The sequence below is a fragment of the Teleopsis dalmanni genome, chromosome 2 (genome assembly GCF_002237135.1).
Source record: "Teleopsis dalmanni isolate 2A chromosome 2, ASM223713v2, whole genome shotgun sequence".
In the NCBI taxonomy this organism is placed as follows: Eukaryota; Metazoa; Arthropoda; class Insecta; order Diptera; family Diopsidae; genus Teleopsis; species Teleopsis dalmanni.
In genome coordinates, this window is record NC_051847.1 from 221,825,829 (window position 1) to 221,849,837 (window position 24,009).

Consider the following 24,009-nt stretch of genomic DNA (forward strand, 5'->3'; position numbering starts at 1 on the left):
CAAATCTAAATAATATATATATATATATATATATATATAATAATTTGGTTCAATTTTGAATAGTTATAAATTCGTTAATAGGGCTTTATTTGGAAGTTCTTCACTGAGTTTCTAGAGCATTATCTTTCGGTTTCCAAATATTTTCATTATTTAAATGTTGCTCCTCATTTGTGGTATTTTCTTTTTTTGTTGTTTCATCATTAACAGAATTTAAAGTTGATCTAACACCACAATCCAACGGCAATGGTAAGTTATCATCATCAGCATCAGTCATTACATGGGCATTGGCTCTGTGATGTATGTGTTCATTGGGGTCATGAATTTTACCTAAATTAAGTATGCTTGATTCTGGTGAATCTGGAGGAGGTAGTAATCCTGCTCCAGTGCGAGCCATTATTGCATGGAAATTGTTTAAATTATTATGATGACGCATGTTTTCAGCTAGTGCCTTCGTTCCATAGTTCATAAGAGCATTCATAACAACTTTATTTCGTTGATAGTCCTTGCGTAGATGTTGTCGTATTTCTGTGTGACAATGCTCATTATTGGTAACAATAATCTCTCCCGTGTCAGTGGTAGTTACACGTGCTTTACAATTAAACTTTCTTGATAAATTGCATTGCCAATATTTTTTATCCTTGCGTACATATTGTATTCCAAAAGTATGTCCATCATGTACTAGCAATGGTTTACCTCTTTGACTCAACATAAATTCCAGTTTGCCTTGAAACCAATGTTCGCCTGGAGCAACTGCATTTAGGATTATTTTAAGAAATTAGCTTATTAAAGGAGCAAACTGTTCAAAGTGGAATTGTGGAATAATGGCAAATATTATGTATATGCGTTTTTGATGAAGGACGATTTACAAACGATTTTTTATTTTCCCTTTATGATAACTATGTATTACGATTATAATGTTTATAAATATAAAATATGATTTATAAACCCGATTAAGTAATATATGTATGGTAAAACAATTTATATATATTTAATTCAAGATCTATTATTTTTGCATGCACAATCTTTAGTAGAAAAAAAGACATGTTTAGTATTACTTTTAAAAGAGTATTTTCAATTATTTTACAATTGAAAATGTTTTTTTGGAGGTTTCCTACATAAATTTTCAAATCTAATGGCTCTTTACACTTTTCACTTTAATTAACTGTTGTTAATTACATTGCGTATAGAAAATATTTGGGTTGAGTTGCAGGCTAGCTGAGTTGAATATCACGAAAAGAAACAATACAAATGCAAAATTTATGAACAATAAATATAATTAGGGTAGGATATACATAGTAAAGTGAAAAGATTGAGTATGTTGCAACTAAATTATATGGCTGATTAAATCACTTTAGTTAATAAAGTTAAGATATTTGAAAATATACTACAAAAACTTCTTACTTGACTGATTAAATTCGAACAAATTTTTAACTAACTCCATAAAATCTAAATTAAATACGATAACAGCCTCCAGAGATATGTTATAAGATGACATTTAACATATTTTATAAGGAAATTCAACATACTTTAATACGGAGAGTTGATACTGTAATAAAATTACAAGTAGTAATAATATTTAATGAAACTTTCATCTGCTCATCTTAGTTGTAAGTATTTCACTTTTTTAAGTAAAATTTTAATTATTATGAAAAACAATTCAATTTATTATAATTAATTTTAAATTAAATTCTATCATTTTTCTAGTCATTGCAATTGTAACTTTTTTTTGACTAAAACACAATATATTTATAATCATGTCTTAGTCATATCTATAGTGACATATTAACCACATTTAAGAAGGTTATTCAAATTTTTTAATATGTTAAATATGTCATTATAATTTTTGTTTTGTTCTAAACTAAAATATTTTTTTTAACATCCCGCTTTGTATAAATACATTTTTTTATAAACAGTACATATATTAATTTTTTATTCATATATTAATATTAGATTGATATTATTTACTTATTTAATTAATTCTTAATAGACTTACCATTAAATATGTAAATGTTAATATTTACTTAATGCATGCTTATTGATATCAAATTCTGCATTATAATGATTATAATAAAGGGTTATAATTATTTACTTACCGGCTTAATTACATCAAATAAAATATTTTTTTTTTATTTTTTGTTAAAGTACTATAAATTTTTAACTCATGTCTTATATATAAATTTTGATTATATAAAAATTAAATATATTCTGACATAATCTTCTATCGTTCCCAATTTTATAACATTAATGGAAGAGATCTCTGATTATTAGAAATGGAATTTAGTAAAGACAAATAAATGCTTCTAAATTTAAAAGATATATGTGTATTTTTAAATATATTAGACTTTGATGTATATTTTATCATAGTTTAAATGACATCAGCTCTAGCTGAAACAATCGAAATTGCAAGGTATGAATCAATACTAATATTGCTCAAGAAATAAATAAATTGTTATTTATTATATATAGATAGATATTAATATTTCGAGTTTTCGAGAAAATTTGAAGACACCATAAAATATAATAAAAAACTGAGTAATTACTTTAACCCTATTGCAGTCAGTTCACTTGAATAAACATGAAAATATAAGACTAAAAAGGAACTACATATACTTTAACCGTTTAACTTAAATGCAATTTAAAAACTTTTCCTATATATTTTATTCTTAAACAGTTTTCTTAACTTTAAAAAATTGTTCACAAATGAAAACAAAAAGTTATCTTCCAATTAAAACAATAAATTTACAATTTATAGAATAGATATGCTCACTATACCAGTTCTTATATTGGTTATAATTGTATTAATTAAATGGATTTCTTTATAAATTCTAACCAAATGGAATAAAAACATGTATGTATTGTTGAAAAAAGTTTTAAAAAAATCTATATGCCTACCATATTTATTCTTTATCCGTTCGATCTATACTTTTAACAAACATTTACAAATTAATTTGACAATTTTTAAAAAAAGTTCGGTAAATATTTGGCAATATAACTCCGGCTGAATAATAACCAGAACTTAGGTACGAATTTGGAGCGGATATTGGGACCATCACATCTTTTGTACTCTAATTGTCTTTAGTTATCTAACTCCTAATTTATAGAAATTATATATATTATGTATTATAATATATAATATATATTATTATTAATTAATATACATAGTAATATATATATATATTATTATTAATAATAATATTGCATATATTTATATTTGTAATAGCAAGTATTTTAATCTAAAATCAAATCTAAAATAATTAAAAATATATAAAATTTTTGAAAACAGTGAAAATTGTATTTGAAGCAATTGAAAACGTATTTTTTTTCATTTGGGACAATTATTTCCTTATCTTAATAAATTAAATATATATAGGTTCTTTTTTTGTAACATTTTTTAGTACTCTGCAAATTTCAAAAGGAAAATCTTCTTTTGCAGATTAAATGTCTTCCATTTTAAAATTATGGGTATGACCCGGAGATATTGTAATTGAATCTATTACGTGTGCATGATGATGTCCATCATTTGCTCTGGAGTTAGAACTTAAGTTCGCATTAGAGCTTAACTCACTTGGTGATAAAGCAGCATTATGTACCATTATGTGCCGGTCGCTCATATGAGGAGCATCATCGTTCATATTGTTTTGAGCTGGAGATTTTAATGTAATTGGTGAATCAATAGAATTACCGCCATGTAGTGACTGATTACTACGATTAGATGGGCTTTGCATATTAGCTGGAGACGACTGAACAATAGGCGTTAATTCTAAATTGGACTGAGGTTGCGTTGAATGTTCACTAAGATGTGGCGAATTCTGTGGATTTCCATGACTCGTCAAAAGTGACGGCATACTGGAGAGAGGTGGCATGATGTTAGCATTATGCATCATATTTTGTATGACACTATTTTGCGTTTGTAGCGCCTGTGAACCATTACTACCAAGGCTGTGTGAATGATGACTACCACTTGAATGGTGTTGTATCAATAAATTTGGTAACGTTTGAGATAAATGATGTGCATGACTGCTAGGTGGCATTATATTTCCGCTTGGTGGTGGAGGTAATAACTCATGTGAACTGCTATGTAAGTTATGTTGTTGGAACATGTTGCTGCCGCCTGAAGGATGGGGTAAACGTAAATTATTTGAGGAGTTCATAATATTTTGATTACAACCTTGCATTTGGGTAGGAGTTACATTCGTGTTGGTCATGTTCGATGCCGAGGTATTAGTAGTTTGCGGATTAAGCTGTGAGTTTTCTCCACTGTAACCAGTACTCGAATTGTTAGCAGATGGTGCCATTGCTCCTCCACGCATATGAGGTGGATGATTGTGAACACCGGTTGCCGATATAACACGTCCTTGATGTGTTATACAACGGGCGCGGCACATACTGATTCGATATGACTTACAGAGCCAATAAGTCTTCATGCCTTGTTGTGTAGCCACTGTATTATTTCTATTAAATACACAATTCCCATGAAGCAATGAAGTAGATGACAACATAACTACATTGCTGCTGTCTGTAGAGTGTAATAAACAGAATCCGTGGCAACATCATAAGTATGTCAGCATATTAAATATACATAATTATATATTAAACGTTAGAATTGATTGATTTACTGAATACTGTATACTGTATACTGTGCTGGTTATTGTGCATTAGGTGCGTTGGAAATTATAGTTATAGTTATTTACATAAAGTAGTCATATAAACAGTATGTATATATTTACATATAATGTTTTTAAACAGCATAGATATATGTTTATTATATTTATATTTATATATAAGCAAAATATATTGCCCATATATGTATATACACATATGATATGCTATTCTCGTTAAAATAATATGTTAAGAAATTATAGATATTAAAAAAGAAAGCAAAGAAATAGGAAAAAAAATTATTATTATATAATATATTTAATTATTTTAGCTATATGTGCATTAAATTGTCAAACGGATGAGAAGAACATCCTGCCGCAAAACAGAATTCATTCTTCAGTTACTATAATTTTGGTTTATAAATAAAACTTTCAACTAAAATAATGTGTGTGTATGTGTTAAATAAAAGTCAAATAACCCTTGGTTAGTTTTTCCATTTAAAAATATATGTTATGGATTTTTAATTAGCTTTTGATTTAGTATAGCAAGAAAATAAATTTGTTAGATGCAGGTGAATGTAAAACTGATGAGTAAATGACCAATAAAATATATCAAAACAATGCATAAAAGATAAAAAAAAATCAACAAAAAATCAAATTTCTAATGATTAATAAAGATTCTAAACGTACTTGGCGGAATGTCCATATGATTCCCAAAATTCTTTGAATAGTCATTAGCCATGTGCAATTCATTCGGGTACTCCTGACCACTATTCGAGCCACCATTATTTTTGAACATATAATCAAAATTGAAACCTGTGCCACCTAACGAATTCCGTAACGACGCACCCGGTCCATGATGATCTCCGTCCCGCTTAAGACTGTTTATATCAAATTTTGATTCAACCATTGATATATGAGGTATGTTCTGCAAAAAGAAATCATCTGCATTAACTTGGTCCATGCCTGTATCGGAGCTATCATTAGGTTCGCTGTTATGCATAGAAGAAACCGATCGCCTATATTTGTTTCGCGAGTAAATCGAAAGTGCGTCGGAATTAAAATCTATGTGACGTTTTATACTATTGCTGCTGCCAGTGCCATGGTACGAGTGATGTAACGGAGTATCATTAGAATTTTTGTAATTTGGTTGCGTTAATGGTGATGCAAAAGTAATAGGTGATGGAGAAGGTGTGGCCGGAGAATGTGGTCTATGCGCTGTTAAATTATTTGGTGTGGATGATTTGCCGCTGTTGGAGTTTTCAGTGTTACTAACATTCGATTCAGTGTTGTTACTTCTGTTATTGTTGTTATTGTTACTAGATGCATTATTACAGTTATTATTTGTTTCTTCTGGGTTGTTCGTTTGACTAGTAGACTTTTCTGATGTAGTTGACGCTGCTGATGAGGTCGAATTCGTGGCAAGTCCTTTAATTTGCAAAAGCTGCCCAATTTTCATGAATGATTGAAGCTCCGTATGCTTAACATTAACGACACCTTGGTACATGAACTCTAATAGTTCACACATGATGTTGAAAGTGACATCTTTTAAAATAACTAAAAAAATAGAATTTTTTTAGTAAGTTATAAATTTATTAAGTTTAATTTTATTGCATTATTGCATTAAATAATGAATTTAACTAAAAAAATTAATAAAATGTTTTGTTTGGCTTTGTTGAGTTACCATTTACCTAGTTATTAACAAAACTTATGTAACTCGGTATATATGAATATAAAAATATAAAAAAAATGGAATCTGTATGGAATGTGTAAGAGCCACATCCCTTACTAAACAGAAACAACAAAATCTATAACGAGACAAGCAAGCACCTTTGTTATTTTACGTAGCATTCTATGCCGTATTGGCCTAATACTACGGTATTCAAAAATACACGTATTAAAATAAAGCGTTAATCAACGCCCCATTGGAATAGCCTTCCTTATTCCGCCGGTACCAATGAAGAAATTCATGTAAGTCATAACTTCCATCTTGGTAAGATGCGTAGCCCACCTTAAACCTCTGCTACAATTTGGGCTGTAGCACCCGAAATCCAATACCAAAATCATTCTTACGGCGTAAGTTTGGGTATTAACCGACAGCCACTACGAAACCAACACCAATGGTCAGAACAGCCGAAGCTGCTGGCCACTGACCCCCGTAGTACCAGATCGGTTCATCTCTGGTCAGATGTCGCGAGTGCGGATCTAACTCACTACCATTTGCACTTCCTACATAAGTGCCAGTCTGGCCAGACTGGGGGATTTTAGTCACCTCTTATGACAGGCAATCCTAACCGCGGGAGTATTCTTTTCCCCTCTCCGCAGGGAACTCTAACGAGACAGTCCCATTTTATTGATATGATAGCGCACACCGGTGTCGTGCTACATAAATATATGTATATCAAATTGAAAATAAAAGCCGGTACAGGAAGCTGACATAGTGAAAGCAAATCCTATATATTCATAGCTTTTATAGATGACTTGGCACAGGACAGCTTGTTTGGGATTAAAATACTTGAAGTAGCTTATAAATTTCGACCAAAAAAGTTGAATGGCAGATTTATTTTATAAATTATATATTAACATTTATGTAAATAATACTATTCAGTGGGCAAATGTAGTGCCGTCGGTTATTTTATTTATTTTTTAAATTTATTATGATGATTTAATTATTGAGATTAATTATGGTTTATTTGATTTTGTTTATTTACTTATTTTTAGATTTAGTTTATATCAATTTTGCGGATGTGATATGATTATTATCATTTATTATTAATTTAGGCAATATTTTTGAAAAATAAAGGTTATCATGAGAATTAAGTAATTTTTCTGTACATTTAAGTATTTATTATATTTTTCTATTAAAAGTACAAAGATTGGTATTTATGTATTTAGTTTTAATTTTTAAGGCAATTATGAGATTATAATAGAGAAGCAGTTTCCATATGTATTGTTTAATCAAAATAAACCTATAATTTATATGTAACACATTTTTGGTACATAAATAGACAAGGATATGGTAAATATTTTGATGCATGTCAAAAGGCAAACGACACTCAGGAACACCTCTAACGGATGATAGCTTTACGGCAGGACTGTTTACAGACAGAACAGGTATTAGTGGCATTATTTTCTGCTTATATACGTGTAAATCCTAAGCCGTTTTAACTACTATAAGATATTAAAGTCAAACACTCTGTTCTGTCACTTCTTACTTACATTTAAAATTGATCTATACATAATTAACCTTATTTCATAGATTCGTAAATAAGAAAATATCATTTCTTGAGTTTATCATAGCTATTGCATATACTACTATAACTACTATAAGATATTTAAGTCAAACACTCTGTTCTGTCACTTCCTACTTACATTTAAAATTGATCTATAGATTCGTAAATAAGAAAATATCATTTCTTGAGTTTATCATAGCTATTGCATATATAAAAACAATGATAATTACGTAGAAATCGGATAAAAAAATGGTAAAGATACTGTTTAGACTCTTAAAACTTACAATGCAGTTATTTCATCAAAAGAAAGCGGTAGGAAAGTAGGAAAGAATCTAGATACTATTCTCGTAATATCGAAATCAAAAATGAACGATAGGTTGGTAAATTATACTTTAACATTGATGGAAAGTATCATACAATAACACACAACTTTGAAGTAAACTTAAAAATCATATACCGGAGGTACAATGAACAATTAAATCTTTATATGATTCACAATTTGTAATAATAATAAAATTTAATTGGGAATATATTCATATTTTAACCACTGCTTAAATATCATGAAATATTATTATTTATTATTTTATTCCATTCTCAATTAGAAACGATTTGCCAGTTTCAGTATTAATTGTTCTTCGCCAAATTATTGTTGGCCTGCCTCTACGCCAGGTCACCTGGGGATTCCATGTTAGAACAGCGTGCGGAATATCGTCATAAGGCTTATGCAGAGTATGGCGTATCCACCCATATTTTCGCTTTTGAATTTCAGTAATAATAGACGTTTAATTAGTTTGCCTCCAGACTTTTTTATTTGATATCGTTCTTGGCCACCATATCTTCATTATGTTTCGCAAGCAGCGGTTGATGAAAGTTTTATATAGTTCAAGAAAAGATCATCAATAAAAAATAACTTTTTACTCCTTAAACTTTACTTTATATATTTATATAAATAATAGAATCTTCGTTAGTTTCACATTAAGTAAAAATCAACATATATTTAGTTGATTATGCTAATTTTCCTGTTGAAAAACAGGATAATCACCCGTTTTTACAAACTTCACATTATTGTGAATAAAGATATATTATGCTCTTCTAAATATTGGCAACAAGGTTTAGATGATAAATTGTACCAGTTTATAGATAAATAAATTGATTAAATAAATGAAATTTTCTACAATATACTTTTGAATCCAAAGAAATAAAGATTGAATGTGAATAGTATTGTCGAATATTATTAGCTGCCTCTATATTAGCATTACCATTGAGATATTTCTTTCAGTTTTGGAAAACTTTATACCCTTTACCCTGTCGAAGAACGAAATGATAATTTGAAACGTTTTATATTAGGTTGGAAAAAGGCCAAAAGTGTGAATGTTATAGTTGATAAGATGTTAAGATATTGGTACTGCAACGGCAATATTGAGATATTCAATTAGTTTCTTACCTATATTTGCATGGATTCACTACAATTTTATGAGCAAAGTTGTATTTGATAAAAAATAAATAAATAAAAACTTAAACAGTGGTATGATTCGTTCTATTGATCAAGAACATATATAGTTTATATAGCGTCTAAGTATTTTTTCACCCCTTTACAAACATTTTGATGAACTTCATTTCCACTCAAGTAAATGGTATTAAAAAAACTGATATGTTTTATATACATATACAAAATCAATAGAATTTTTTATTTATTTTTAAAACTAAATAACAAAATATAATTCAATAATAGCTCGAAACCTTAATTACAAACTTAACCCCTTATTAAAAATATTATTTATTACATGCTTAAATATATCTGTGTTATACATTATAAATCTCAAACTATGGTATATGTAAGTGATACAATTTTAAATTTATATTGAAAAAAAAGAGGTCACAAATATTGTGGAGATGTTATCAAATTTTGTACAAATACTAAATCAATACATAAAAAATTTCGATAAGAATTCAAATCTTAAAAACAACAGCAAGTATATCGCATCTCTACTGCTTATTATAGCTAAACAGCATCAACATCTACTTAAAAACAATATTATCTCTTGTTCTGAATAATCAGAACGCATGTCCGTCTGCCTAAGTACGTTCGTTTGTGTGTACATGTGATTGGAATATAGAAAAAAGATGTACTTATGTACATATCATCAGTTGTCAGTTCTATCGACTTATGGCTGGCTACACATGCACGAGTTTGAATTCCGAATTCCTTGTTCTCGATACTGTACAGATACTGTAAACTATAGGTTAAGATTATGAAACTATAATCGTGCAAAGCAAATATACGGAGATAAATATTTACTTATAAATAGTTTAATGTATGTATTTCATAAGTGTATTTTATTTCGTTTCACTTTAATCTGAATCGGAGAAGAGATATTTATTGTACATTTACTGAACTCAGCCGTAATAACCATTTAACAAATACAAATATGCATATTGGATTGCTAGCTTTTCAATAATCCATATTTCAAGATAAACTTTGACAAGAGTTCATTGAAAATGCGATAAATCCTTGTAGATAATAGTATTTGTCTCGAAAATATGATACAATTTCAATATGAAATAAAAATATTTTTATTTATTTCAATTTGGGTACATTCTTATAAACTTCAAAAATTATATTATTATATTATTCATTTAATTGAATACAATACAAAAAATTACTGGAAGCACCAATTCCATATTATTTACATTAATAAATAATTCTAAACAATAAATTACAATATAAGTAATAAATACGAGTATATTATATACAAATGTATTGTATATTAAGTAGAAATTAACTGCCATTACCTTTTCATTTCTCATTTTATATGGTTGAAATGCATTCAGTTTCAAAAATGCTTAATTATACATTGTGACCGAAAGGTTTCCGGAAATTTTAAATAAAACGCAAAATTCTTAATCTTCATCAATATTTATTTTATCTCCTTCAAAATATGCTCCATTAGAAGCGATACACAAATGCCAACGTTTCTTCCAATCATCAAAACATTTTTTATAGGCGCTTTCCGGTATGGCTTTGAGTTCCCTCTGCGAATTCTGTTTTACGTCTTCTATGGATTCAAAACGCGTTCCTCTGAGTGGTAATTTGAGGTTGGGAAACAGGAAAAAGTCACACGGTGCAAGATCAGGTGAATACGGTGGCTGTTCGATGGTATTTATTGAATGTTTGGCCTTAAAATCGTTGATAATGTTGAACAAATTGAGGTGAATCGGAACAAGCCGGGCGTTGACACGTCGCATACACAAATTGTCCACCAAAATCAAACGAGCCATCTCACGACCGATGCCTAGCTCTCGTGCTATCTCTCTAACACTCACATGAGGATTTTTGAACACGATTTCCTTTGCCTTTTCAATGTTTTCGTCGGTGGTAGAGGTCGAAGGTCGTCCAGAACGCGGCATGTCTTCGACGGTCGTACGACAGTCCTGAAAGGCTTTGTACCACTCATAAACTTGAGTTTTCGATAAAACTGATTCCCCATAAGCCTTTTGTAGCATTCGCAACGATTCTGCACACGAAATTTCGTTCGAAAAACAAAATTTGATGCAAACTCTTTGTTCAATATTTTTTTCCATTGTTTTTTTCGCAACGCACTACTGAGGTGAACTGGTTTCAACAGCTGCCGTAACGAACTGTCTGACAGATCGCGCTCATTTTTGGCATAGTAATTAAGGACAGTGCTGCCAAACTACATAAACTTAAAATATCGAAAAATATACAGCGCGCGAATTTTAAATGAGAATTTCCGAAAGCTTTTCGGTCACAATGTATATAAAATTATATATAATTATAAACCCAAGTTATAATGATAAGTTGTTGAATAACAATTTAAAAGGAAGAAAAATTTAAAAGTATAATTGATAAAGAGATTTTGTTAATGCAAATTCCTCTGGTTTTAAGCTGTACATGAAATAATTGTTTAAGCAATGTAAAGATAAATAAATTAGAATTCTTTAAATCTGTAAATGTTCATTACGCTGTTCATTTATTATCTCTTATAATTCTAACCACTGCTTTAATAAAAGGTTTACATAAAATTATATATATATAGTAATATTTATAATAATACATAAAACTAATACTAAAGCAAGCTGTAATCTAGAGTATAAACCTTCTAAAGCTTAAGGATGTTTGTAATATAAAACAATAAAGTCGCCGCTGAATTAACTAGACGAGAAGTTGCAAAAGTAGTACTTGATATCGAGTGATACTTATAATTCAGAATTCTGCACAACTTTTTTATTTGACATTACAAACTGAAAAAATACTATCAATACCATACTATCAAGGTACATATGTAAGTACGTCAGAGATGCGGATGCGTATTTACTAACATAATACGATGCATTATGCGATTAAAAGTAATAATATGAGCAACAAATCATGATCTAGAACTGAGTCCACAATAGTTCTAACAGAAAAAAAAGAGTTAATGCATTTCTAAGTTCATATTACATTATCTTATTTAGCTTAGCTAACAGCATAATGCAGATTGGCAAATATATTAATAACTAAAGAATCTCTTCACCATCGACAATTATTTTCTGCATTAAATATAAAAACTCTTGGCAGTTAATCTATCCAGATTAAAGGAATAATAACAACCTCTTCACAATTAAACGCAGAATATTTTAATATGCGTAATTTTAAACAACGAGAAGGCATAGTATACCTACATAAATAGAAATTATATTAGAGTAGTAAGTACCAAAACCAATAGACTCGTATAACAGAGAGGTATTAGGCGATATTAACCTTTATATACATTCAGAACTATCAGTTTGAATAAGTATCAACGTTTAAAGTACTTGGTTTACTTACATAGTCAGTAAAAAATATGTATGACCAACAATGCTATAAGTCATAAAACATATTGAAGAACATAATGAAATATTAAAAACCTTTCCAGATGTAAACCTAAATACGTATCGAAAGCAACCAGTATAAAAAATGTCTGCAAGAAATATCGATTGATTGACAATCAAAAACGAACAAAACCAAAAAGAAATTAAATTGAAATCTGTGCTACCTACGCAAGATATATAGGTAACTCATAACAGTTTGATGTCATAATCATTACAATTTATTTTCGAGAAAGTAAGGTGATCTGCGTGATAATAACTACATAATACAGGTCGAGTGATAAGTTTGAGCTAGGAGACACAGCAATTATGGATATCACTAAGTAGTTGAATCTTAAGTAGCTGAATCTTAAATGATGACGGTAATGGGTATGATATATTTACCAGACTACCAAAAATTTTACAAAGAAAAGGATGTCCAAAACTATTACTTCGCACAAAAGCAACACAATCTAAAAGCAATGTTAAATTTCCATTTTTTTATGACATTAAGGACTACAATGTAACCACAAACGGCGCTCAACGCTTATGTCGCTGTGATGTAGAAAAAAATATATGATACTAACAGTTGATGAAAAAGGATTAAACATGCTTTTACCAGCGAGAGGTTTTCTTAGTCGTATCTTAGTAGTATTCTGACCAAAAGCAAAATATTTCATTTCTACAGGTGTAGGTGTTGTTTTATTTCGATATTTTTTTTTTTGGCATTTGATTGATTTATCTTATACCCTGCATTATCTGCAACACATAAAATATTTGAATTATTCTATATCCCTTATTATGTAGTAACTTTAAGTGTAATAAAGATATTTAAAAAGTTGTTATTATAGACAAATGCATAATCAATGAATTATATTAAAAGTACTATATAAAATTTCATTTACCTTAAGAAAAAAAAACAGTTTTTGAATATTTTCCCGAACAAGGATATCTAGAGTTGTCTTTTATAATTCTTTAAATATATATTTTAATAAACAATAACGGTATTGAAAGATATGATAGAAAAATGTATCCATTTTTAATTTTGGTTACTTTCAATACATTCTAACAATATATGCTATATAAATATATATATATATATGTGTTAAACCCGCCCATTCTTTATCTTAGAACCAATAAGATTATGGAATTCTTTGCAATAATTTTTTATTTTATTGTTCTTATGATAAAAGTTTATCGAATCAGAATTGAGTATTTTTATGGTAACCAAACATAAAGAGCCAACAATTTGACAATTTCAAAATTCGTTATCTACAAAATAGTTCAACTGATTAAACTCAATACAATCTAACACACAGAACAGTGTGACAAACCAAAATATTTGTATGAATTAATTCATTAACAATTAATTTAAAAAAAATTTTCTTGTCCCATGGAGATGTTAAATATTTAAATATTTTGCGTTCAGGTGGACTCTATGCAAATATAATATCAACTATAGTTGACTATTAGAAGTTATTGAATTGAATTGAATTGTTATACATATGTACTTGATATATAATACATATAATAATTTTTAGCATGTCAAAAAATCTATCTTAAGTACTTGTACACTGGTAAGTATTTAGATTTTTATCAGGTAAAGATAATGTTAAAGTTTTGTCATGTTCGAATAATTGCGATATTGTTTTGATTCGGTAAACAATTTTGAAATAATCTGGGAAATTAACAAAGAAATGCGGTTTATCTATTTACGAAATTTATTTATAATTAATATGCAAATGTTCGATATACTACTTACATTATCTTTTATTAGGATAACAGATATATTACAAGATCTATTGTAAAGGATATTAATATTTGTTGGGATGTATTCCAAACACACTGTTAAAAATGCGGAACTCTTGAAAGCATCTTAAGTGCAATTTTTGCATTTTTATAGACAATTTAATAATATAAAAATTAACCGATTTATTATTAAATCACTTGATTTCTTGTTTATATACATATTTCAAATTTTATCAGAAGGCAAAAAGACCAAAGTCAACAAATTCTTAAGTGGACTTAAAAGTACTAAGATACTTTAGTGTTTAGCATTTATTGTTTACTTTGTTTGATTCACATGATTAGTTATATTTTCAAGACATTTATTAAGGATAATAAATTGACAGTATTAATTCCTTTCACAAAATATTCAAATTTTGCAGGCAAAACTACTAAATATACTTCTATTGTACCATACATATGTTCATATACCGTATGTACTGCCCATTGTGTTGCCGTATAAATCTTGGAGGGTTTAAAATCATGTCATACCTTTGGGTTTTAAACCATTTCAAATATTTATATTTACAACTATTTCTAAGTCTGCGAGCCTGTAGACAACTGCTGCAACAAGAGTCAGTAAATGAGGAAATAAGACTCTAGATTTCTTTCTATTTAAGATCGACAAACGAGTACTCTACGTATCAGTTGTCCTTCTCATCAGGTAATTAACTGTACTACTAAACAGAAGAGAATGTAATTGATTTCAATAGATATGCTTATTTATCTGTTTCGAATATTTTCTTAAAACACGTTCTATTGTTTTTTAAATTATCTATAAATTAATCTCTGCCTTAATTAAAAGTATAGGAAATTAATTTATTTCAAGCCTATTTGTAAACCCACTCTAATACTATTCATATTCAAATATCATTCATTTATTAAGTTACAATTTTTGAAACGATTTGAACATCTATGGTACTTTACTGTGAAATTTAAAATATTCCGGTATCGATAAACAAAATGGATCTAAAAGGAGGATATATTTTTTTTATTCATTTATGATTTGAAATACAACCAACTGCATATAATTATTTTAATAGTAGATGTTGATAGTGAATTTGTATTCTATGTCAGCATCGGATTTGCAAAATATTCTTCCCATAAAAGTCATTTTGTAGATTATTTTTTCCATTATGCACGTGTGGGCAAAATGGTTCAGCAAAAGGTAATATTTTCGAGGTTTTGCTGTGGTATCATGTGGTATAATATTTTATCACTACGAAAAAATTTTGTGTATGTGTGTCGAGTACCAAGGTAGAACCATCCATAGTAAGGTTATTAGGTTTAAGTTAGGTTATACCGGCGATCCCTAGTGGATCCACTTAGGCCTAATGGGTCATTGTGTTACCGTATATATGGGAGAAACTCAGGGTTTAAAACCACCTAGAATCTTTGGCGAAGCATAAAATGCTATTTAGTGTCAGGTCCTGTAACTGGTCCAGGTCATCAAGAAAGGGAATTCCCCAAGTGTTAAGTCGCCGCCATGCGTGTACGAATATTGTTGCAAAGTTTAACGAGCGTAAAATGTATAATTATTGTTGTCAACTCAGTTAATCAGTTAACGACAGAGCAAGCACTCTCTATTATTTTTAATTATTTTCAATAAATCGATGATTTAAGATCTAAAAAGCAGGAACGCAATATTAATTTATATATTAAAATATATAATTTTAGATAATTTGTTTATACAAAATAAGACATTATAACTGATATCTTGTTTTTTATTATATGTACATATGGGCCACAGTTGTGGGGTACTACAAGTAACTCGAATTAAAATATTATAACAATTCCAATCTAAAACACAGATTAATAGTAAATGCTCCATGGTTTGTAACAACCCACTGCATTTATAGAGATCTCAAAGTCCTCTACATAAAAGAGGCAATAAGAAATTATAGATTAAAATACCTTGAAAGATTAAGCGAACACGTGAACCCATTAGCTATAGCTTTATTATACGAGACTGATGAGGTCAGAAGGCTTAAAAAGTTACATGCATTTGACCTCCCATTTAGAAATTAAGTTTTTAGTAAGTAATTGTACAATATCCATTAACTATAAATATGTTTATCGTGCACAATGGGACACGATAACCTGAATTAGCATAAGGATATGATAAAATTTGTATATTATTATTTACATATAATGATTACAAATAAAAAAAAAGAAGATAAAAAAGTTTATCTTTTTTAGTTTAAGCTTCTTATACAGTTCGGACCAAAAAGATCTTAAGATCTAACAGGTTCTTTTATTTGCCTACGTTTTGTTAGCTATATTCAAATATTATTGTTCAATTGCGCGTTTAGATATTGATAAGTGAAATACCAATTTCTGAGAAATTAATGCCAGCAAGTAGAATGCCTATCTTCGCAAACTCATATGTCAAGCAGTTTCCCGAGATGTTTCTGTATTCATGATCATATGATCATAGATTGTGTTATAAATAAACACACAATTTTGATCTAAAAATTTTTTTGTCGGAATTTCAGTAACATTAATTAGAATACATTATAAATCGTGTAGTTAAATATAACTGATCAATTGTATACCATAAACAGTTTTTATAGAACTGTTTCTTCGCATAGTAGTTCTTGAATTTTTGATTTATCTTTTCTCTTGCTGATGCCTTTCGTGTGGTAAGTTATTGTTCACTGCATATATCTGTCTTCTTCGTGATCGTTAACTTCTTCTGTGACTCAATAGGTACTCTTACTCTAGCTCTGTATTCCAGCATTCTTATAATATGAGAAACCTACTTTAATCTCTGCTTTTGGTATCTTCATCTTATCGCACACGTCATGTCGTGTTCTCTTATAGGACGAAAATTTCTTCCGCAGTATTTACCTCTCGAAAACTACTAGTTTATTGATTTTTTGTTCTATCATATTACAAATTGGAATATATTTTACTTCAAGGAGCTACGCAATATCAAAAATAACTTTTACATATTATGTTTTTTTCGTACTTCATTTATTTAAGTATCTATTTAGACAATATTAAACTCTTTTTTATTGCAATATATATTATGTCAAATATGTATATAATATATTATATAGAAACTATTTCATTATTTAGTAGCAGTCTATAGCGCCTGCTTAGAAGAGTTATTTTAAGTTATATATAGAATACTAAAAGGAACAAATACATTTATTTTTGAGCCAATATCAGTAGAGTGGAGCAATAAATGATTGTTAAACGCGATAAAAAGATAAAACTGTTTTCCTTTTTATACAATATTATTTAATTGTAACACGCAACAAATCATATAGTGTATTTGTTGTTCTAATATTATATTTTGTTATTTATAGGGTATATTAATATTCTTTATCTTTGAAAGTTGGTAATGGTAGCACCTTTGCTACTACTTGAAAGATAAAAATTTTTTATTGCATTTCGATCAGATAAAGTCAATGTGTATAAATGTGATATGATATCCATTCCATAGTCCAGCGGCGTAGCGACGTAAGCAGTGTTCATGCATACAAGAGCACTAAAAGTAAGAACACAAATATAGGAATGGTGCTAAATACTCGTAGTAAGCAGCGATCAACACTAAAGATATTTATGATTAGAACGTGTACCTACAAATCTATTGTGATGTATGACAGCAGCAACCAATGTAGATACGGATATTATAATTATTTTACGTCAATAGATGAATTTATATATTTTACTTTACTTTATTTATGCAGTCTATGTCTATATGAATGCGAAACGGTATTTTCCAGTTCTAATAACTTCATTAGAAACATTCATTAGAAACAACTTTTGATAGAGAAAATGAGTGCAATGTTCATAGTGACAACTTGGTTAAGTGGAATTCATTTCATTTGGATTTATTGGGAAAAAATCTCTCAATTTATTAAGGTAGCTGTACAATAAATTGCTACTATAAAATTGGGCATAAAAAAATAAAAAGGTAAAAATATAAAACTTTTTATTAGTGAACAATAAATCGTATTGGTTAACTTTGTACTCCATTGAGCAATTAGCAAAAATTGCCATAAAAACACATAGAAATGAATGTTTGCTTGTCTATTTAAATGATACTGATATGAACTTATTTTAGCGAGGCACGTCTGTAGTATTTGGGTATCTTGTCAAAATATTTTATTGCCTAAGTTGATTTATATCACTTAACATGTCCATAAGTAAATAGTAACTGTGTACGGCAATATCGACGACACATTTGGCGATTTTATTGATAAATCGAAGAACAATTTTAACAATCGGATAATGTGATAATGTGATAAAGCTGCAGGTGACTGGTTAAGTATTTGTTTTTCTGTGATAAAGTATGGTTAACTAACTACTGTTTTTATTGTAAACTAAAGTGCAGCGTTTACAATATACTCGTATCTTTATTTTTATAATGGCATAATAAATGTAAATATAAATACAATAGCAGTTAAGAATAATGAATTGCTGCTTTTTTTATTATCGATTTAGAAATTAATATTTTAATCCATAGATAATGTAAGACTATAAGGGTGTAATGTGTCTTTTAACTTCAACCAACCAAGAGTTGTATTATCGTCACTCATAGAACAAAGCATTGAAATATTGAAATTGCTGCTTTAAAGTCTCAAAGACATGAACTACCTAAATAGTTTATATGTTTAACCCTCTTCAGAAAACTGAATAACGATAAGGGTGTTCATATTTTGCTTTAAAATTATCAAATATTTTAAAAATTTTTTAAATAGAATGGGTTTGGGTTTTAGTTTTCGTTTTATTTTGAAATAAGCAACTGGAAAAACATATTTTTTTATGTTTGTTTATGATTTACAATTGCATTCCTTTTAAAATCTAAAACATTTTTAAATTATAACTTTTATTAGGCTACTCTAGTCTTGTGACTGGAATGTAAATAACGTATTGGTCAAAAAACGTCAATATTAATGAAAACATTTTGTTTTTTAAATAAATTTTTCGTTTTTTAGTGCTGTTAGCTTGCGCTTTCCTGGTGCTATTGGTACTGTTAATTGGCTTTTTTATTGTTTTTTCTTTATTATTGTATTAGTTTATTATGTTGAGTACTATTGTTTTTTTAGAAAAAGTTTCATAATAACCAAATATATATTTAATGAACTTAGATTAAAGTAGAAACTTTAATAAAAATAAATAATATTTTAATAAAAAGTATATCAACACACCTCATACATATATAAAATAGTTGATTATTAATATTTGAAATTGGCTCTATGGCAAAGTAAGACCACAATAGTGAATATAGCTTAAATGATATCTAGTAATGTAAACGTTGAGAAAGAAACGTTATTCCACCGTTATTTATAAATATATAGAGTGTTAAATATTTAAATATCGCGGAGTGTTTTATAATTTTAGATCTAAAAATTATTGATGCAATATCAACAAGTGTAATTTTTCCTTAAATTTATAGTTAACATAAAATTAGCAAATAAAATGTATTTACGAGCAAAAATGCACAGGTCAATGTTGCACAAGTTGTTTAACAAACGTATTACATTTTTGGATAAATATATTTTTGTTGTGTACATACAATAAAGTTTTTCAAAACTTTAATCAAATAAATATTAAAGAAATTTTTAAAAAATATATTTACTTAAAATAATATACGTATACAAAAAAAATTAAACATGAAAGTAAAATATTGAAAAAAATGAATTTATTTATTTATGTTTACTTACTAATTGGGTGCTTGCAAGGGTTTGTTGCAAATATTTCTTGGAAATATGGACTACAAATAGCCAGTACAATTTTATGAGCATGTAACAGTTTTCCATCGCAGGCTAAAGTCACATCAACGAGATCCCCACGATCATATAAATTTTGGAAGCCGCTTGCAATGTTGTCTTGAAAATTTTTCCAACAGAGCTTAAATTCATCATCCATTTTGCTGGCTTTAAATGTAATCCGCATAAAAGGTTAAACTTTTCTTTATTGTAATTAAAACTTTTTAGTAATCAAAGTTTGACAATAAGCAATAGAATTTTCTGTTGTCTTTTCAACAAATGTTAGTTATAATTGTTTGCACTCTTTTGACATTCCCAAACGGAAAATGTCAAATTATTTCATTCACATAAAAATTGGAGAGAATCTACTTTATTATGCGTATTTTAAAAGTAATTAATAAAAATTTTTTTTTTTTTTTGTAAATAACCGTTTTCTAAATTATATTTATAAACGTATAGTTTTTACTAAGATGAAAACATATTTATTCAAAAACCAAATAAAAAACATCGTTTTTAGAAGTGTTTAAGCCAATAGTAAAAAAAATATTTACACATCCTTTTAGTGACCGGAAAATCAAAATCCATATATAACATAATATTATTAGCACTGATACATTGTAATTAAATTGAGGATGTCACTAATATTATGTATCCAGACAAAAACTGTTATTATATGTTAATCATCTCCAACTCTTAGTAGTAATAACGTACACAGAAAAAATTAGACTGCAGTGAATGGCTTAACGAATTCCGTTGAAAGCAAAATTATAAAAACAATAAAAACAGTGTTGCCAAAATATCATTAAACATGTACTAAAATTTTGTACTAAACTTCAAGTAATGTATTTTTGTTAGCATATAGAAGTATGTAAGTTAGATATATGCATACATATCACAGTAATAATAATAATAATTTATTTAGAAAAACATTTAACATTTACATGAATAAAGAACACAAATTTTTAATGTACGAGTAATACATTAAATTATTCAATGTGTAATTACCTTGATTGTTGTTTCTGATTTTTTATATGATATTGAATAAACTAAAGTTTCAAAGCTCAAGTATCTAGTGCTTTTCATCACAATATGGTGAAAAGTGTTTTGTATAAAAAACTATAATGTGTCGATTTATATCATGCCCTATTACTTTTATTCTTTTTAATTCGTTATTTGTTATTTAGAATTTTACTATACATATAGATAACTCAAAACTATTGTTATATTTTTACAATACTTTAAAAAATAATAAAATCACTAATAATGTCATTTAGAATTTTATTATAATTATTTTATTATATAATTTTATTATAAAATTTATTAAATTTTATTTTATTACTATTGTTATATTTTTACAGTACTTTAATAAATAATTATAAATTCAGTAATTATGCTGTTTTAAATTTTTTTTAATGCATACAAATAACGATTAAAAATGCTTGTAAAGAGCATATATTTTATTTATCAAGAGCATTTGTAATCTTGACAATTTATCACGAATAGAGCTTTTTATTTATAGCATAGAATACCAAAGCCTTGACAAATAAGAAAGATTGTGAATAATTGTCAATACTTTACAAATTTGTTAAGTTCACAGAATCGGTCCAAAAATCGTAATATAATTATCTTACCATTATTTGTGAATATTTGAAATAGACAAAAATTTTTTCCTACCAACATACTGGTTGCATACATTAGACAGTTTTTAAAAAAGGCTTTATTAAGATTGTTACCACTGAGTATGCAAATAATATTTTATTTTTTATTTATTTACGAAGAAATTAACTATATGAATAACATATACGTATTTAAGAAAAAAGTAATAAAATATGTTTTTTTTTAAATGAATTTGTTTAATATATTTCAATTTGAAAATCTAAATTTCTTGTATGCAATTAAAATTCTAACAAACACAAAAATAGATAACATGACTAAATTTCTTATCTATCGGACTAGTTTCTTATGAACCACTTAAGCTTAAATGAGGTACATATATGATGAATAACACTGTTCCCTACTTATTCATTAATTGGTATATATATTAGTCTTAGTATATTATTATTTTTAATTCTTTTAAAATGATAATAATATTCTAATGAATATGTTAAAACTATTTACTAAGATTTCTTAACTATTTATGCAGCTTTTGGATTTAAAAGTTTATCAACACGTTTATGCGCAATATTATAAACAAATAATGCTAACTCAATCAGTATTTTCTAATGAGCCACTGTGTTCTAAATCTTATCAGTAGGGTAGTAAAAGTTTTTGTTTTTGTTCAATATTTGTGGTGCTATTTTAACACCTAACACCTACATATCACAAAAATATTTGTCATAAGCAGGAAATAGTTCAATAATTATATTTTAAACAATTAAGTGCAATTATATTACTTAAATTCAGTTGTATTAAAATGGGCAATTGTTGCAGTAAGAAAATATTTTGCTTATTTTGTGTATTCGGTATTTTGTGTATTAATGTTTTATATTATTTTAGGTACCAAAAAGTCTTTCGACTTACCGTCATCAACAGCACCTGCTCCTGCTACCAAAAAGTCGACGCTCCCACAAATGCCGCCAGCCAATTCAACAAGTGCTGGTGTTACAAATAATGCTCTTGAGTCAGATTAATTATGAAATAAAAATATTTATTCAAAAAGCATTAATATAGTATCATACTCAGTATTGAAATTAACTTTATATAAAAATAGTGATAAATTATTGTTTTTATGCTTGTATGTAGAAAATACAAATTTTTCTAACCTAAAAATCAGTAAAGTAAATATGCCGTGTGTAAATAAATAATTACTATATTTATTTATATTAAATATACTAAATATTATAAAAGATATTTATAATAATAACACAAAAACTGTTACTGAAAGTGCACAAAAAGTACTTTTGCAGTATCAATAAAAGTTGCAAGAAAAATGTAAAAATTAATGAAAAATATAAAATAAAATTCAAGTTTGTGATGCTTTTAAAATATGGAAAATTAATTTAATGCTCAAAGTCTACTTTGGGACATATACACAGAGCTTGAAATTATATAAATTATAAATAAAAAAAAATTATTTACCAATCTTTGAGCGTAACGATTTAATAAGAAAAATAACATTAATAAGACAACCGTTTTACTGAAAAACTAAAATAGTGGAATAATTTTGTCAATATCGATCATTGATTGTTTTTCTATTATTAATAACAATCAAAAACACCGAATGACGTAGTAGATTTTTAAACGGTAGCTTGCATTGAGCCTTAATAAAATCGATTTTTGATCATTATGATAAACTAATTAATTTTTAACTAAGCCACGGGTATAAATTAAAGTTAGGCTCTACTCTGTTAAAAGAGAAAAAATCCCATCTAAAGTATGATATAGACGATGCTACATGTATGCATACCAAAAATGCCGTGCTATCAAATCGGACTGCGTATATTTACTGTGTATATAGACCAAATTTTGGTCTGCAGACCACATTGTTTTAAAATGTATAGCAAAGTGCATACTTCGTAAGTAATCGATTTTCAACTTGATACAAATTCCCAGTGTGCAGCTATATTATTTTCTTGTAGTTATATGTTCCAATTTTTCTTGTAGTTATTATATATATGTTCTATTATGCAAATGATTTTTTCTATAATTATACACACAAATTTTTACTTATTTTTTTCAATGTTTCAGTTATTAAAGTTTAACTGGTTACTACAACAATACATATAACTATAATATAATTTTCACAGAGTTATACAATACACACTTAAGTTAAATAGCTATTAAGTTTTTGATAGTGGCACTAAAGTGTCAATTAATATGAAT

At 27.8% G+C, this 24,009-nt stretch overlaps 1 protein-coding gene across 3 annotated transcripts; it reads right to left on the reverse strand.

The window, feature by feature from the left end:
* Positions 1–37: 37 nt before the first annotated feature.
* On the reverse strand, positions 38–20,583 carry LOC119684222 (putative uncharacterized protein DDB_G0279653). Of its 3 annotated transcripts, XM_038098220.1 has the most exons (4): positions 20,143–20,582; positions 5,289–6,155; positions 4,169–4,516; positions 3,339–4,111 (listed from the first exon to the last, which is right to left on the reverse strand). In XM_038098220.1, the coding sequence occupies exons 1-4, from the start codon at positions 20,372–20,374 to the stop codon at positions 3,435–3,437; spliced, it is 2,124 nt and encodes a 707-aa protein (XP_037954148.1). In that variant the 5' UTR covers positions 20,375–20,582; the 3' UTR covers positions 3,339–3,434. The 3 variants fall into 3 exon arrangements, with proteins under 3 accessions (XP_037954149.1, XP_037954148.1, XP_037954147.1); XM_038098221.1 differs by lacking the exons at positions 3,339–4,111; positions 4,169–4,516 and adding an exon at positions 38–750 and having other exon boundaries at positions 20,143–20,581; XM_038098219.1 differs by having other exon boundaries at positions 3,339–4,516; positions 20,143–20,583.
* Positions 20,584–24,009: the final 3,426 nt, after the last annotated feature.